The following is a 14,860-nucleotide window of genomic DNA, read 5'->3' as shown; positions in this document are numbered from 1 at the left end:
CAGACCTTTGTCAGTTGCAGGGTTGGTGAAGATCTTTTCCCAGTCAGTAGGCTGCCTTTGTGTCTTAGTGACAATGTCCTTTGCTTTACAGAAGCTGCTCAACTTCAGGAGGTCCCATTTATTCAATGTTGCCCTTAAAGTCTGTGCAGCTGGGGTTATGCGTAGGAAACGGTTCCCTGTGCCCATTTGTTGTAGAGTACTTCCCACTTTCTCCTCTATCAAGCTCAATGTGTTCAGATTAATATTGAGGTCTTTAATCCATTTGGACTTGAGTTTTGTGCATGGTGATAGATATGGATCTACTTTCATTCTTCTACAGGTTGACATCCAGTTATGCCAGCACCATTTGTTGAAGATGCCCTCTTTCTTCCATTGTGTACTTTTGGCTCCTTTATCAAAAATCAGGTGTTCATAGGTTTGTGGTTTAAGATCCGGGTCTTCTATACGATTCCATTGGTCAACTTCTCTGTTTTTATGCCAATACCAAGCCGTTTTCAATACTGTAGCTTTGTAATAGAGTTTGAAGTCAGGGATGGTAATGCCTCCAGAAGAACCTTTATTGTATAAGATTTTTTTGGCTATCCTGGGTTTCTTGTTTTTCCATATAAAGTTGATTATTGTCCTCTCAATCTCTGTGAAGAATTTTAATGGGACCTTGATTGGGATTGCATTGAATCTATAGATTGCTTTTGGTAGAATTGCCATTTTTACTATGTTGATCCTCCCAATCCACGAGCAGGGGAGATCCTTCCATTTTCTGGTATCTCTTCAATTTCTTTCTTCAAAGACTTAAAGTTCTTGTCAAATAAATCCTTCACTTCCTTGGTTAGAGATACTCCCAGATATCTTATGCTATTTGTGGCTATTGTGAAAGGTGATACTTCTCTGATTTCCCTCTCTGCTTCCTTATCCTTTGTGTATAAAAGGGCGACTGATTTTTTGGAGTTGATCTTGTAACCTGCCACGTTACTGAAGGAGTTTATCAGCTGTAGGAGTTCTTTGGTGGAGTTTTTGGGGTCGCTTATGTATACTATCATATCATCTGCAAATAATGAAAGTTTAACTTCTTCCTTTCCAAATTGAATCCCCTTGATTCCCTTATGTTGTCTTATTGCTAATGCTAGAACTTCAAGCACTATATTGAAGAGATAAGGAGAGAGTGGACAGCCTTGTCGTGTTCCTGAATTTAGTGGGATAGCCTTGAGTTTCTCTCCGTTTAATTTGATGTTAGCTGTCGGCTTGCTGTAAATAGCTTTTATTATATTTAGGAATGACCCTTGTATCCCTAATCTCTCCAAGACCTTTATCATAAAAGGGTGCTGAATTTTGTCAAATGCTTTTTCAGCATCTAATGAGATGACCATATGGTTTTTTTCCTTCAGTTTATTTATATGATGGATTACATTGATAGATTTTCGTATGTTGAACCAGCTCTGCATCTCTGGGATGAAGCCTACTTGATCGTAATAGATCAAATGCCAATTAACCCAATTAAAAAATGGGGCGCTGAACTGAACAGAGAATTCTCAACAGAAGAAGTTCGAATGGCCAAAAGACACTTAAGGTCATGCTCAACCTCCCTAGCTATCAGGGAAATGCAAATCAAAATAACTTTGAGATATCATCTTACACCTGTCAGATTGGCTAAAATCCAAAACACCAATAATAACCTTTGCTGGAGAGGTTGTGGGGTAAGGGGTACACTCATCCATTGCTGGTGGGAATGCAAACTTGTGCAACCACTTTGGAAAGCAGTGTGGCGGTTTCTCAGGAAATTCGGGATCAACCTACCCCAGGACCCAGCAATTCCACTATTGGGAATCTACCCAAGAGATGCCCAATCATACAACAAAAGCATATGCTCATCTATGTTCATAGCAGCATTATTTGTAATAGCCAGATCCTGGAAACAACCTAGATGCCCTTCAGTGGAAGAATGGATGAAGAAACTGTGGAATATATACATGCTAGAATACTACTCAGCGGTAAAAAACAATGACATCTTGAATTTTGCAGGCAAATGGATGGAAATAGAAAACACTATTCTGAGTGAGGTAACCCAGACCCAAAAAGATGAACATGGGATGTACTCACTCATAATCGGTTTCTAGCCATAATTAAAGAACATCGAGCCTATAAATTTGGGATCCTTGAGAAGATAATAAGAAGGTGAACTCCCCAAAAAAGATATAGTAATCCTCCTGGATATTGGAAGTAGACACGATAGCCAGGCAAAATTGGGAACTTGAGGGTTGGGCAAGACTGGGCCAAGGGAAGATGGGGAGAGAAAAGTGTGAAGGGGAGAACGGGGGGAGCTCGGAGGAATGGGGTGCTTGGGATATAGGAAGGGTGGATATGGGAGCAGGGAAGCATATATCTTAATTTAAGGAGCTACCTGAGGGTTGTCAAGAGACTTGACCCTAGAGGGGTTCCCAGGTTTCCAGGGAGATGCCCCCAGTTAGTTCCTTGGGCAGCTGAGGAGAGGGAGCCTGAAAAGGCCAGTTCCTATAGCCATACTGATGAATTTCTTGCATATCACCATAGAACCTCCACCTGACGATAGATGAAGAAAATGACAGAGCCCCACATTGGAGCACCGGACTGAGCTCCCAAGGTCCTGATGAGGAGCAGAAGGAGGAAGAACATGAGAAAGAAAGTCAGGACCGTGAGGGAACCTCCATCTGGCGACAGATGGGGAAGGTGACTGAGCCCCACATTGGCGCACTGGACTGAGCTCCCAAGGTCCTGATGAGGAGCAGAAGGAGCGAGAACATGAGGGAGAAAGTCAGGAACGAGAGGGGTGCGTTCACTCATGGAGACGGTGGGACAGAACTAATGGGAGATCACCAACTCCAGTTGGAATGGGACTGATGGATCATGCAACCAAACCCGTCTCTCTGAATGTGGCCAACAGCGGGGGCTGACTGAGAAGCAAAGGACAATGGCTCTGGGCTCTGACTCTTCTGCATGGACGGGCTCTGTGGGAGCCTTCTCAGCTTGGTCGATCACCTTCCTGGACCTGGGGGGAGTTGGGAGGACCTTGGTCTTAGCATAGAGTGGGGAACCCTGATGGCTCCTTGGCCTTGAGAGGGAGGGAGGGGAAGTATGGGTGGAGGGGAGGGGAGCGAAGGGGGAGAAGGAGGGGAGGGAAGGGGGAGGAGGAGGGGAGGGAGGGGAGAGGAGGAGGGAAGGAGATGGAAATTCTTAAATATAAAAAAAATAAACCATGAGAAAAAAAAAAAAAAGAACACAACCAAATGGCTTGGACCTATTCTTCTTTTTACTCAGAAAAGTGTAATATTTTCTTTTTGTCTTTCTCTGTTCTACATATGTGTTCCACAACACTTTGGGATTTCCTAATATTTCAGTCTTCAATTTTTTATTCTAAAGCACTCACATACACACTTCCCACTGTGTGGCTGCCTCTGTATGTGTTTTCTTTCTTTCTTCTAGCATCTTCTGTGCAGCAGCTGAAATCTACAGCTTGCCTGTCTTGGAGTGTATTTCTTTTAAACTCTTAGTTTTACTGGCACTTCCAATTGAATCGATTCTTGAATTATTTTATTAATGAGTCTAAGAAACTCAAGATGTCTCAAGACCTTAGTCTTGGTATCATTTGTCCAACATAAAGGGATGCCACAAAATATCTGGAAACACTTCCAGAATTTTTCTAAGAAAGCAGTATTATCTCAAAACCCAAATCATGTATGAACACTAGAAAACAAGAAAGTGAAGAAAGTTTTAGTAAGATAGCAAAGTTATAGACGACTCTATGCATTAAAAAATAAGCAAATAAATAAATAAATAATAAAAATCAGGGTAATAAAAAGAGGCAGGTTCCTTTAAAGTGTTCAGAACAAAGTGCCTCAATTCTTTGTCACTTCTTTAAACTGTTTGGTCTATTTTTTAAACATGTTTATTATTCTTAGAATTATTCTTACTGGCCAGGGAGGGTAGCAGCAGCCATCCACCCGACAGGGCGATTGTTCGAGTCAATACCATGACCATAATTCCCAAGCTATGAGACAATCAAAGAGGAGTATGGGGAGACTAAACAGGGAGAATCCCACAACTCAGATGTGGTGAGGACCACTGTGATCAACATGCCCAGAAAGGTCTCTGTGTCTGACCATGTCATCTGGTCCCTGTTCAATGAACTCTTTTTGAATATCTGTTGCCTGGGTTTCATTGCTTATGCCTAATCTGTGAAGACCAAGGACAGGAAGATGATGGGCCATGTGATTGAAGCCCAGGCCTATGCCTCCACTGGCAAATGTGTGAATATCAGCTCCCTGATCTTCAGCATCCTACTGGTCAATGTCTGCACCATTATTGTCTCCACCACCTCTGTGGCAGTCTTTCAAGCCTCTTCACAAAGAATGCCACATTTTGGATTCAGTCCTGCCCTGTGCTACACAGTCCAGAGCTGCCTGCCCCATAATCCTTTCTTACTCTACACATATGCAAATGTTACCTTCATACATCTGTCCACAGTGAATTCAATAAAGTGCACATGCTGATAAAAAAGAATTATTTTTACTTCTTATATTATTTTTTAAAAATAATTTATTTATGATCTTATTTTTAATCCTTTTCGTAGATTTACTTCATCACATTTGTTGTTACTTCTCATCTTGTGCTTAAAAATTCTGTCTTTCTTTTTTGTCTCATTTTGCCTTCCTTTTTCACTCACTCTTTCCCTGACAGCATCCTTTAGTTTACACATTTACTATTACTTTTATCCGAGTTATAAACTTCATAATTAACATGAATTTTCCCATTTTCTTATCTTACAGCATTTAGTGGTATATCATTTATAGTTAATTTTTATTTCTGTGCATATGCTTTGTCTTGGTGTGTCTGCAGTTGGGGAAGTTTGTTTTCTCCTCTCTGAAATGCAACAGAAACTGAGAACGTGAGAGAAGGTCTCCACCTAAGATGAATCCCTAGTAAAGAGATAACATACCTGACAAAAGTATAAATTGCAAATCTTCATGTCTATAGTTTAAACATGAAAATAAGCAACAGGCCCCCTCCTGTATAAGTTCACACTTAGGGTACACGTGTGAGGACCCATGGCTGTACCCCACCACTCTAAAGGAAAGGCAGAAGAATCTCTATGAGTCTGAGGTCAGCATGGCCTACATAATGAGCTTCAGAGTAATCTACATAGTGAGAGCCTGTCTAAAAATGAAAAAAGTTTTAAAAAGAAAATTCACAATAAAATATCATTGAATGAATTAAAAAATACAGAAATGGTTGAAATGTAAAACAACACAACAGTCTAGTTTAAAACTGACCAATAACCTCAAAGAGACTTCACACGAGCTGATAAGTATGGAAGTAGATTTAAGACCTAGACAAGGTCAGCAATACAGATAAGAAATCCAGCAAGCAAATGGATAACACACCAAAGAAACAAACAGAAGTGAACCCAGAAAAGTAAAGAAGTAAAAATTTCAATGAATCAAAAAAAAAAATCATAGTGACTAGCAGTGCCAAATGAGAGATAGTCAATGACTGATGATAGAGAAAAGGAAATATTACAACCACATACCCCTCCAAAGGAAAAAAACCAAAACTATCAAGACATCTAGGCCACAACCAAGAAATTGATCCTGAGAACCCACTGAATACACAAGAAGTTGTCAAAACACAAACTTAAAAAGCATAGAAAACTGAAGGGCATCTAGGTTGTTTCCAGGTTCTGGCTATTACAAATAATGCTGCTATGAACATAGTTGAACAAATGCTTTTGTAATATGATTGGGCATCTCTTGGGTAAATTCCCAAGAGTGGGATTGCTGGGTCCTGGGGTAGGTTGATCCCAAATTTCCTGAGAAACCTCCACACTGCATTCCAAAGCGGTTGCACAAGTTTGCATTCCCACCAGCAATGGATGAGTGTACCCCTTACCCCACAACCTCTCCAGCAAAGGCTATCATTGGAGTTTTTGATTTTAGCCAATCTGACAGGTGTAAGATGGTATCTCAATGAAGAAACTGTGGAATATATACATATTAGAGTACTACTCAGCGACAAAAAATAATGACATCTTGAATTTTGCATGCAAATGCATGGAAATAGAAAACACTATTCTGAGTGAGGTAACCCAGACCCCAAAAGATGAACATGGGATGTACTCACTCATAATCGGTTTCTAGCCATAAATAAAGGACATCGAGCCTATAATTCATCATCCTAGAGAAGATAATAGGAAGGTGAACCCAAAGAAAAACATATAGTTATCCTCCTGGATATTGGAAGTATACAAGATTGCCGGGCAAAAATTGGGAACTTGGGGGCAGGGTGGGTTGGGGGCAAGGGGAGATGGGCAGAGAAAAGCGTGAAGGGGAGGATGGGGAGAGCTTGGGGGAATGGGATGGTTGGGATATAGGAAGGGTGGATATGGGAGCAGGGAAGCATATACCTTACTTAATTAAGGGAGCCATTTTAGGGTTCTCAAGAGACTTGACTCTAGTAGAGGGGTTCCTAGGTATCCAGGGAGATGCCCCCAGCTACTTCCTTGGGCAGCTGAGGAGAGGGAGCCGGAAAAGGCCAGATCCTATAGCCATACTGATGAATATCTTGCATATCACCATAGAACCTTCATCTGGCGATGGATGGAGATAGAGACAGAGCCCCATATTGGAACACCAGACTGAGCTCCCAAGGTCCAAATGAGGAGCAGAAGGAGGCAGAACATGGGTCAGGACCTTGAGGGGTGCACCCACCCACCGAGATGATGGGGCTGATCCAGTAGGAGCTCACCAAAGCCAGCTGGACTGGGACTGAAAAAGCACGGGATAAAACCGGACTCCCTGAACCTGGTGGACAATGAGGGCTGTTGAGAAGCCAAGGACAATGGCACTGGGTTTTGATCCTACTACACATACTGGCTTTGGGGGGAGGGGGCTAGCCTGTTTGGATGCTCACCTTCCTAGACCTGGATGGAGGGGGGAGGAAATTGGACTTCCCACAGGGCAGGGAACCCTTACTGCTCTTTGGGTATGAGAGGGAGGGGGAGTGGAGGGGGAAGGGGGAGGTAAATGGGAGGCGGGGAGGAGGCGGAAATTTTTAATAAAAAAAATAAATAAAAAAGCATAGAAAACATCTTTAAAAATTAATACTAGAAAATTCCCCAAATCTAAGAAAACCTTGGGAATATCCAAGTACAGGACCCATTAAGAATCCTCAACAGACCAAACACAAAAGAAACAAATGATGTTAAAATGCTAAAGCCACAAAATGAAACAATTTTAAAAGTTGCAAGAGAAAACACCAGTTCACGTAAAAAGAAAACTCATCAAAATAGCACTAGGCCTCTCAGTGGAAAACGCTAGTCAGGAAAATACACAACACATTCCAAGGGCTGAGAGTAAAGAACGCCCAACCAACATGACTATAACTAGCAGACTCTTTTTTTTCTTTGTTAAACTGTCTCCTTTATTACATAATTACTTTATTTGTCACATTTTATGCTTTTGACCTATATTTCATTTTGTTAATACAAATATTTTATATTCTATTTATCTTTGTTTCCTTTTTCGATAAAGTATGTTCACTGACGCCCTAAGTTCAAACTATATTTTACTCTTAAATTGTTTCTTTTCTGATGAACAAATAGTTCTTTTTATCTCCATCCAGCTGTTGTTACTATTTTGACTCCAGGTTTTATTCCAAGTACATGCACAGTTAATGATGGGTAAATATATGTTCATGCTGTTATTTTCTGGATGTTTTAAATATGTTCTTTTCATTGTTCCAATTTGTTTTAGGTTTGGTGTTTTCACGTGCTGATAAAATTCTAGCAGACTCTTTAAAAATCAACAGAGAATAAAAATGTTGTAAGTGCAGCACAGACTAAAGTAATGCATAGCCACTAAACCAGCACTGCAGAAGATAATTAACGTAGTTAAAGGGGGAAAGAAAAGTCACAATTTTTAGATTAGGAAAGAATAAAACTTAGAAGAAGAGATAAACAGAAGACAAAAAGGAAAAAATAAAATATGTCCAACTCAGTAAAACACCAAACCTCTAAGGTAAACAAGAGAGAAAGAATTATGTCTTTTCTTTTTTTTCCAAAGAGGAATACAAGTTTGCAGAAGTCAGCAAATAAGTCAGTAATACAACTAAATGTAGACAGTCCTAACTAAATTAAAAGATGTATTTCAGGGCTGAGGACACAGGACAGTAATACAGCACAGGGCAGTGATACTCAGTACACAATACAGCAAACACACACAAAAATAACTTAATGAATTAAGAAAATCCTACTGTTTTCTATCTACAAAAAAGAATGAAAAGTGAAAAGATAGAATTAAGTGGAAGCTGAGACAATTAAGAATAGCAATATGTAATTCTGAAAAGAGTTGATATCAAGTCAAAAGCAATCAGAAGAGAGAACGATCTTTACTATCAACAAACTATAAGATACTTAGTCAAGAACATACAAATGTAGGGTCTGAAGAGACCGATGGCTCAGTGGTTAAGACTGTTTGCTGCTCTTGCAGAGGAACCGCATGGCAATTAACAACCTTCCGTAACTCTAGTTCCAAAAGATATGCCCTTTTCTGATATCCATAGGCGCTGCACACATGTGCTACACAGGCATAAATATAGGCAAAACATGCATTCACACAAACTAAAGTCTTAAAAATAAAAAAGGACTGAAGAGATGGCTCAGTGGTTAAAAGTACTTGTTGCTTTTACAGAGACCTACATTTGATTCCCATTTCTCACATGGTATTCACAACCATTAGTACCACCAGTTCCATATGATCTTACCCCTCCTCTTCTGACCACCTTGCACATTGGACACTCACATGGGAGAAAAGAAATCTGCAGCCTGGTTTTTAAAGAAACACTGGTTTAGCCAAGCAGTGGTGGCACAAGCCTTTAATTCCAGGACTCGGGAGGCAGAGGCAGGCAGATCTCTGTGAATTCGAGGCCAGCCTGGTCTACAAGAGCTAGTTCTAGGACAGGCCCCAAAGCTACAGAGAAACCTTGCCTCAAAAAACAAAACAAAACAAAACAAAACAAAACAAAACAAGGAAGGAAGGAAGGAAGGAAGGAAGGAAGGCAGGCAGGCAGGCAGGCAGGCAGGCAGGCAGGCAGGCAGGCAGGCAGGCAACGCTGGTTTGATTTGAAAAATACTTTGTCAAATTGGAAGAAGATAGAGACGTTGAAGAGATGGCTCAGTGGTTAAGATCACTTGTTGTTTTTGCAGAAATTTCATTTCTAGCACCCACATGGCAGTTCAAAACTACCTGTAACTACAGTTCCAGAGGATAACACACCCTCTTCTGGCTTCTGTAGGCTCTTGCCCACACACATGGTGCACATACATATATCCAGACAAACACTCATACAATAAATAAATCTTTAGAGCAAAAATACAAATCAAGAAGAATTTAAAAATCAAAGATTATTTAATATATTCTATGGTTATAGCACCATTTTACAAAAGCACACAGATACAGGCTAACTTTGGTCTTTGTTAAGTATGATGGGCACTTAAGTATTTTCAGAGTGGAGGAGAAACAAATTTCATATAAAAATATTAATTTCAAGAATACTGAGGAAAAAAAGGCAGAAAGAACCTAACTAAGAGCCAGAGGGTCTCCAATGTGGTCTTCTGGACATGACATCACTACTGTACTTAGGAACAGGCTGCCAGCAAGATCAGTCACCCAGCAGGCAGCACTAACAGGACTTGGTGGGGGAGGGGTTTCCAGGAGGAGTGGGAGGGCATAGCAAGTGAGGGTGGTTGGATATAATTAAGACACCCTGTATATACGTACATGAAATTGTAAAACAAGAAATAAAAGATTTTCCTCAGAATACTTAAACCAATAATCAGGGAGAATTTTAGACACAATGATCTAGTTCTCTGCTATGAAACAATGGACTTGTATCCTGTAAAGATTTGTCACTTGTATTGGTTTAATAAAATGCTGATTGGCCAGTAGCCAGGCAGAAAGTATAGGTGGGGCAACCAGGCAGGAAGTATAGGCGGAGTGATCAGAATAGGAGAATTCTGGGAAGACAAAAGGCTGAGTCTGCAGTCATCACCCAGACACAGAGGAAGCAAGATGAGAATGCCTCACTGATAAAAGGTACCAAGGCACGTGGCTAACACAGACAAGAATTATTGGAGTTAGTTAAAAAGAAGCCTGAGCTAATAGGCCAACCAGTTTATAATTAATGTAAGCCTCTGTGTGTTTCTTTAGGACTGAATGGTTGTAGAACTGGGTGGAAAAGAAACCTCTGTCATCATTCTCCAAAACAATTTTATGTTCATCTGCACCTACTAATAATGCTTCAAAGCATATAAAGGAAAACTTGGTAAATCCTTCAGCTTAAAGTAGCACTTCAACTCTTCTTTCTTAATAGTCAAAAGCTCAAGAGAGAAATCAATAAAGCTATACTAGGTAATTATAAAGAAATGTCAGTTGCCCATCTACCTCAGTTGGTAGAGCATGGAACTCTTTTTTAACTTTATTTATTCTTTGTGTCTTTCACATCATGCATCTCCATCACATTTATTTCCCTGTCCCTTCATATCTGCCCTCTGCCCTTGCAACCCCCCCTCCCCCACCAAATAAAATAAAATAAAACTTAGGAGAAAAAAAAGGACAAATCGTGTTGTGGAAGCTGTAATGTGACAAAGCAAGTCACACAGTAAAACCTTTTATCCATATATTTTTACTTGCAAATGTTTATTGCAAAGAGGTCTGGTTTGAGGCCTCTGGTTTCTGCTACACTATCAAATACTGGGCCTCACCGGGACTCCTCTTGATTATCCTGATGTTGCCCTGTGTTGTGGAGATCCTGCAGCTTTGGGTCCCTTTACATGCTCCAGCAGATCAGAGATGGGGTGGATGTTGGGGTGGGCCAACACATAACCCTGGTTCTGGGCCAGGGTAGTTACAGGGTTGGTCAACCTGCTAGTTTTCCTTTGCCCTCATCACCAGGGTGACCTCTCCTGTATTACCATGGCTAGTTCACCCCTTGCAGTGATGACCAAGAAGCTGGGTCCTTGGTCTAGGAGAACTCTCCTGTTTTCATGTCCTCAGAATTAGTTCTCCCACACCTACACCTTCAGGGTCAGCTCTACTGTGATGCCCAACTGTGGCATAGGGGTCACATTCCTGAGTGCTGTAGCTGAAGAGCCAACTCTCCAGTTATATGACCTCAGGATCAGCTCTTCCTCCTGCCTCAGGCATTGATGGATAGAGTGGGGTATTTGTCCCCCACCCACACTACCACATGACAGATGAGTAATGGGCACAGCTCTTCCATCTCACCCAAACCTCTGCCAATGGGGTTGGCTCTACTGTGCTGTCTATGTGAGATGCAGGGGCAGCTCTCCTGCCCTTATTCTCTCAGGACCAGTTCTCCAACCTGCCTTGATGGTGGTGGGGGGACATCTCTTCCCCTGTCCTGAACATGGGACTCTTAATCCCAGGGTTGTAGGTTTAAGTCCCATGTTGAGAGGTGTCTGTTTTTGTCTGAGTGAGTTAATATATTCAACTCAAATTTGGAGCCAGGCTTGATAACCACGCCTTTAGCCCCTGCACTCAGGAGGCGGAGGCAGGCACATCTCTGAATTCAGAGCCATCCTGGTCTATAAAGCAAGTTCCAGAACAGCCATGGCTACAAAGAAAGACAAACAAACAACCGAACCAAACTAACCTTCTCTCCAAAAAAAAGTCAAAAAATCAGAAGCATATAAACTAAATTTTCTGAACAAAGAATTTCATTACGTAAAAAATTATGTATGTTTAATTTAAAAGCATACTTATCCATAACTCATACATGAAACAGAACAAAGCATACTAAAGTAAACATTTAAATATTGGTTATGAAACAAAAGTTTGTGTAAAGCAAATACACCAATTTTAAGTGATACATTAGTGGCATTAAGAATTAAGGTTTGGGGCTGGAGAAATGGCTCAGATGTTAAGAGCACTGGTTGCTCTTTCTGAGTATTTTGGCTCATTTCACAGCACCCACATGGTGGCTTACAAACATCTGTTATTCCAGTTCCAGGGGCTCTGTCTCCTTCTGGCCTCCATAGTCACTAGGCATGCACATGGTACACAGGCATACATGCAGGTAAAATATCCAGACATTTAAAAAAATAATGCTCAGAATTAACAACTGAAATATGTATCCAACTTAGTGTAAAAAAAGCATACATGAAAAATATAACCATGTAGGCCACCAAACTATTACATTTATGAAAGTTCTTAATAATTATCTTAAAAATATAAATGTGTACAAAATACTAATTTAAAAGAAAACGGCCACTTACCTGATAATAAAATTTTATCTGTTTCACCAAAATGGATAGATTATGAATTCTAAGTGAAGCATCATTGTTGACTTTTTTATTTACTCTCTGACTCTCCGATTTAGGATTACTAAAAGAAATTGGGAGGAAAAAACACCTTTTTAATTATATTGATACAAGAGATAAAATACAATAGTTTCTTTTAAAAATTATGCATCCAATTGTGCTAATAAGTGATATGAAACAAATTATTGCTTTCTTACGTATTCTGTGCTTCTAATAACAATACATACAATATTCCTTAATTGGTGGCAAAATATATCTGAAACCAAAATCAGATGTCCTTAATTGTCATGTCACTTTTTATTTTTGGGAGAAATAACCTCCTAATTCCATCCTCCTAAAATAAATCCAGTTACACAAAGAATTCAAAATATAGGTTATTATTCCAAGTAGTTATTTATTCTCATACTGTAATGTGAATATTTCATCAGGAAACATCCCAGAAATTAAAAAATGAAGTAGATGACAGAAGTTGATGCTTTAACCTTGTGTAAATTTTGGAAATTCACATATTTTAAAAATATTACATATTTAAGAAATACATATTTTAAAGAAGAAAAAAATATAGTAGAAACTCATGATATGGTTAAGAATGAAAAATTGAAAATTGACACGGGGGCTGGAGAGATGGTTCAGTGGTTAGAAGCACTGGCTGTTCTTCCAGAGGGCCAGGATTTGATTCTCATCACCCAGTGGTAGCTCACAACTCTCAGTAATTCCAGTCACAGAGGATTCCATGCCTTTTTCTGGACTCTTTGAGTACCAGGCACATGCATGGTACAAAGACATGCATGCAGGCAAAACACCCATCCACATTAAAAACAGGGGGTGTGATAGAAGAGCAAAAGGTTCTGGCCAGAACATAAGCTTTGAGCTAGTTTATTAAGAGCAAGCAAGACAACCTGTAGAACAATACTGATAACCCATTGAAGGGCTAAGTCTACAATATAAAGTAGCCTGCTGAACAGTTGCTGGCACAAAATATAATGACCCTAATATCCAGCATACTATAAAATAATTACTAAATACAACAAATGAAAAGCAATCCATGACCTGGCAAGAAAATGGAAACAATCATTAAAAACACTCTTGGGAGCGTGAAGACCATGGGAGAAGATAGAATGGGAGGGAAGAGGAAAAGAGGGGAGTGGAGAAAAATATATAGCTCAATAAAAAGAATTAAAAAAAGAAATGAATGAGGAAAAAGTATCAGATAGTTATTTTAAAACAGCCACTATAAGCCTTGGAGTGTGGAAGAACTGTAGAGTACAATGTTGAGGTCTGACAGTCAATCTCCAATATCATAGGTAGAGGAGGCAAGACAAAAAATAAATATAATCATAATCCCAGGAAAATTGTTCACAAACCTCGAAATAACAATACTCTCAACTTCATATGGAAAAAAAACAACAACAACAAAATCCAAGATAGCCAAAGCAATCCTGTATAGGATTGTACAATAAAAGAACTTCTGGAGGCATGATCATCTCTGACTTCAAACTATACTACGGAGCTACAGTACCGAAAACAGCCTGGTATTAGCATAAAAACAGACAGGAGGACCAATGGAACCGAACTGAAGACCCAGATATCAATCCACACACCTACAAACACCTGATTTTTGACAAAGAAGCAAAAAACAAAAACAGAAAAAATAAAGCATATTCAACAAATGAATATAACTGGATATCAACATGTAGAAGAATGAAAATAGACCCATATATATATGACCATGCACAAAACTCAAGGCCAAATGGATCAATGACCTCAACATAAAGCCAACCACACTGAACCTATAGAAGAGAAAGTAGAAAGTAGTACACTTGAACGCACTGGCACAAAAGACTACTCCCTAAATATAACATCAGTAGCACAGACACTGAGAGAAACAAAACAGCTTATGCTGGAGAGGATGTGGGGAAAAGGGAACACTTCTGCATTGCTGGTGGTAGTGCATACTGGTACAGCCCCTTTGGATATCAGTAAGGCAATTTCTCAGAAAATTAGGAAACAATCTACCTCCAGACCCAGCAATACTGATGTTGGGTACATACCTAAAAGACGCTCAATCATACCACAAGGGCATGTGCTCAACTATGTTCATAGCAGCATTATTTGTAATAGCCAGAACCTGGAAACAACCTAGATGTCCCTCAGCAGAAGAATGGATAAAGAAAATGTGGTTCATTTATACAATGGAGTACTACACAGCAGTAAAAAATAATGACATCTTGCTATTTACAGGCAAATGGACAGAAATAGAAAAAAACATATTGAGTGAGGTAACCCAGACCAAGAAATACAAATGTAATATGTATTCATTCATGAGTGGCTTTTGGACATAAAAAAAAAGAAAAACCAGCCTACATGCTACCACCCCAGAGAAACTAGATAACAAAGAGGACCTTAGGAGAGACATATATGGATCTACATAGGAAGGAGAAAAAAAACAAGATCTCCTGGTAGATTGGGAATGTGGAGATCATGGGAAGGGGTTGA

General features: G+C 39.8%; 1 protein-coding gene across 6 annotated transcripts in view; it reads right to left on the bottom strand.

Moving 5' to 3' along the window:
• The window catches only part of Ccdc88a (coiled-coil domain containing 88A), a 156,471-nt gene that overhangs the window by 100,571 nt on the left and 41,040 nt on the right, over positions 1-14,860 (bottom strand). For all 6 annotated transcript variants that reach the window (XR_005286720.1, XM_038341121.1, XM_038341122.1 and 3 more), the window contains exon 3: positions 12,320-12,428. Coding sequence is in view for 5 of the 6 variants with exons in the window: in XM_038341121.1 (XP_038197049.1) it covers positions 12,320-12,428 (109 nt within the window). In the remaining variant the exon portion in view is untranslated. The remainder of the gene's footprint in view (positions 1-12,319; positions 12,429-14,860) is intronic.

This window comes from Arvicola amphibius, chromosome 1 (genome assembly GCF_903992535.2).
Source record: "Arvicola amphibius chromosome 1, mArvAmp1.2, whole genome shotgun sequence".
NCBI lineage: Eukaryota > Metazoa > Chordata > Mammalia > Rodentia > Cricetidae > Arvicola > Arvicola amphibius.
Note: the sequence above shows the minus strand (reverse complement) of the source record. Positions and strands in the feature narration are given on the sequence as shown.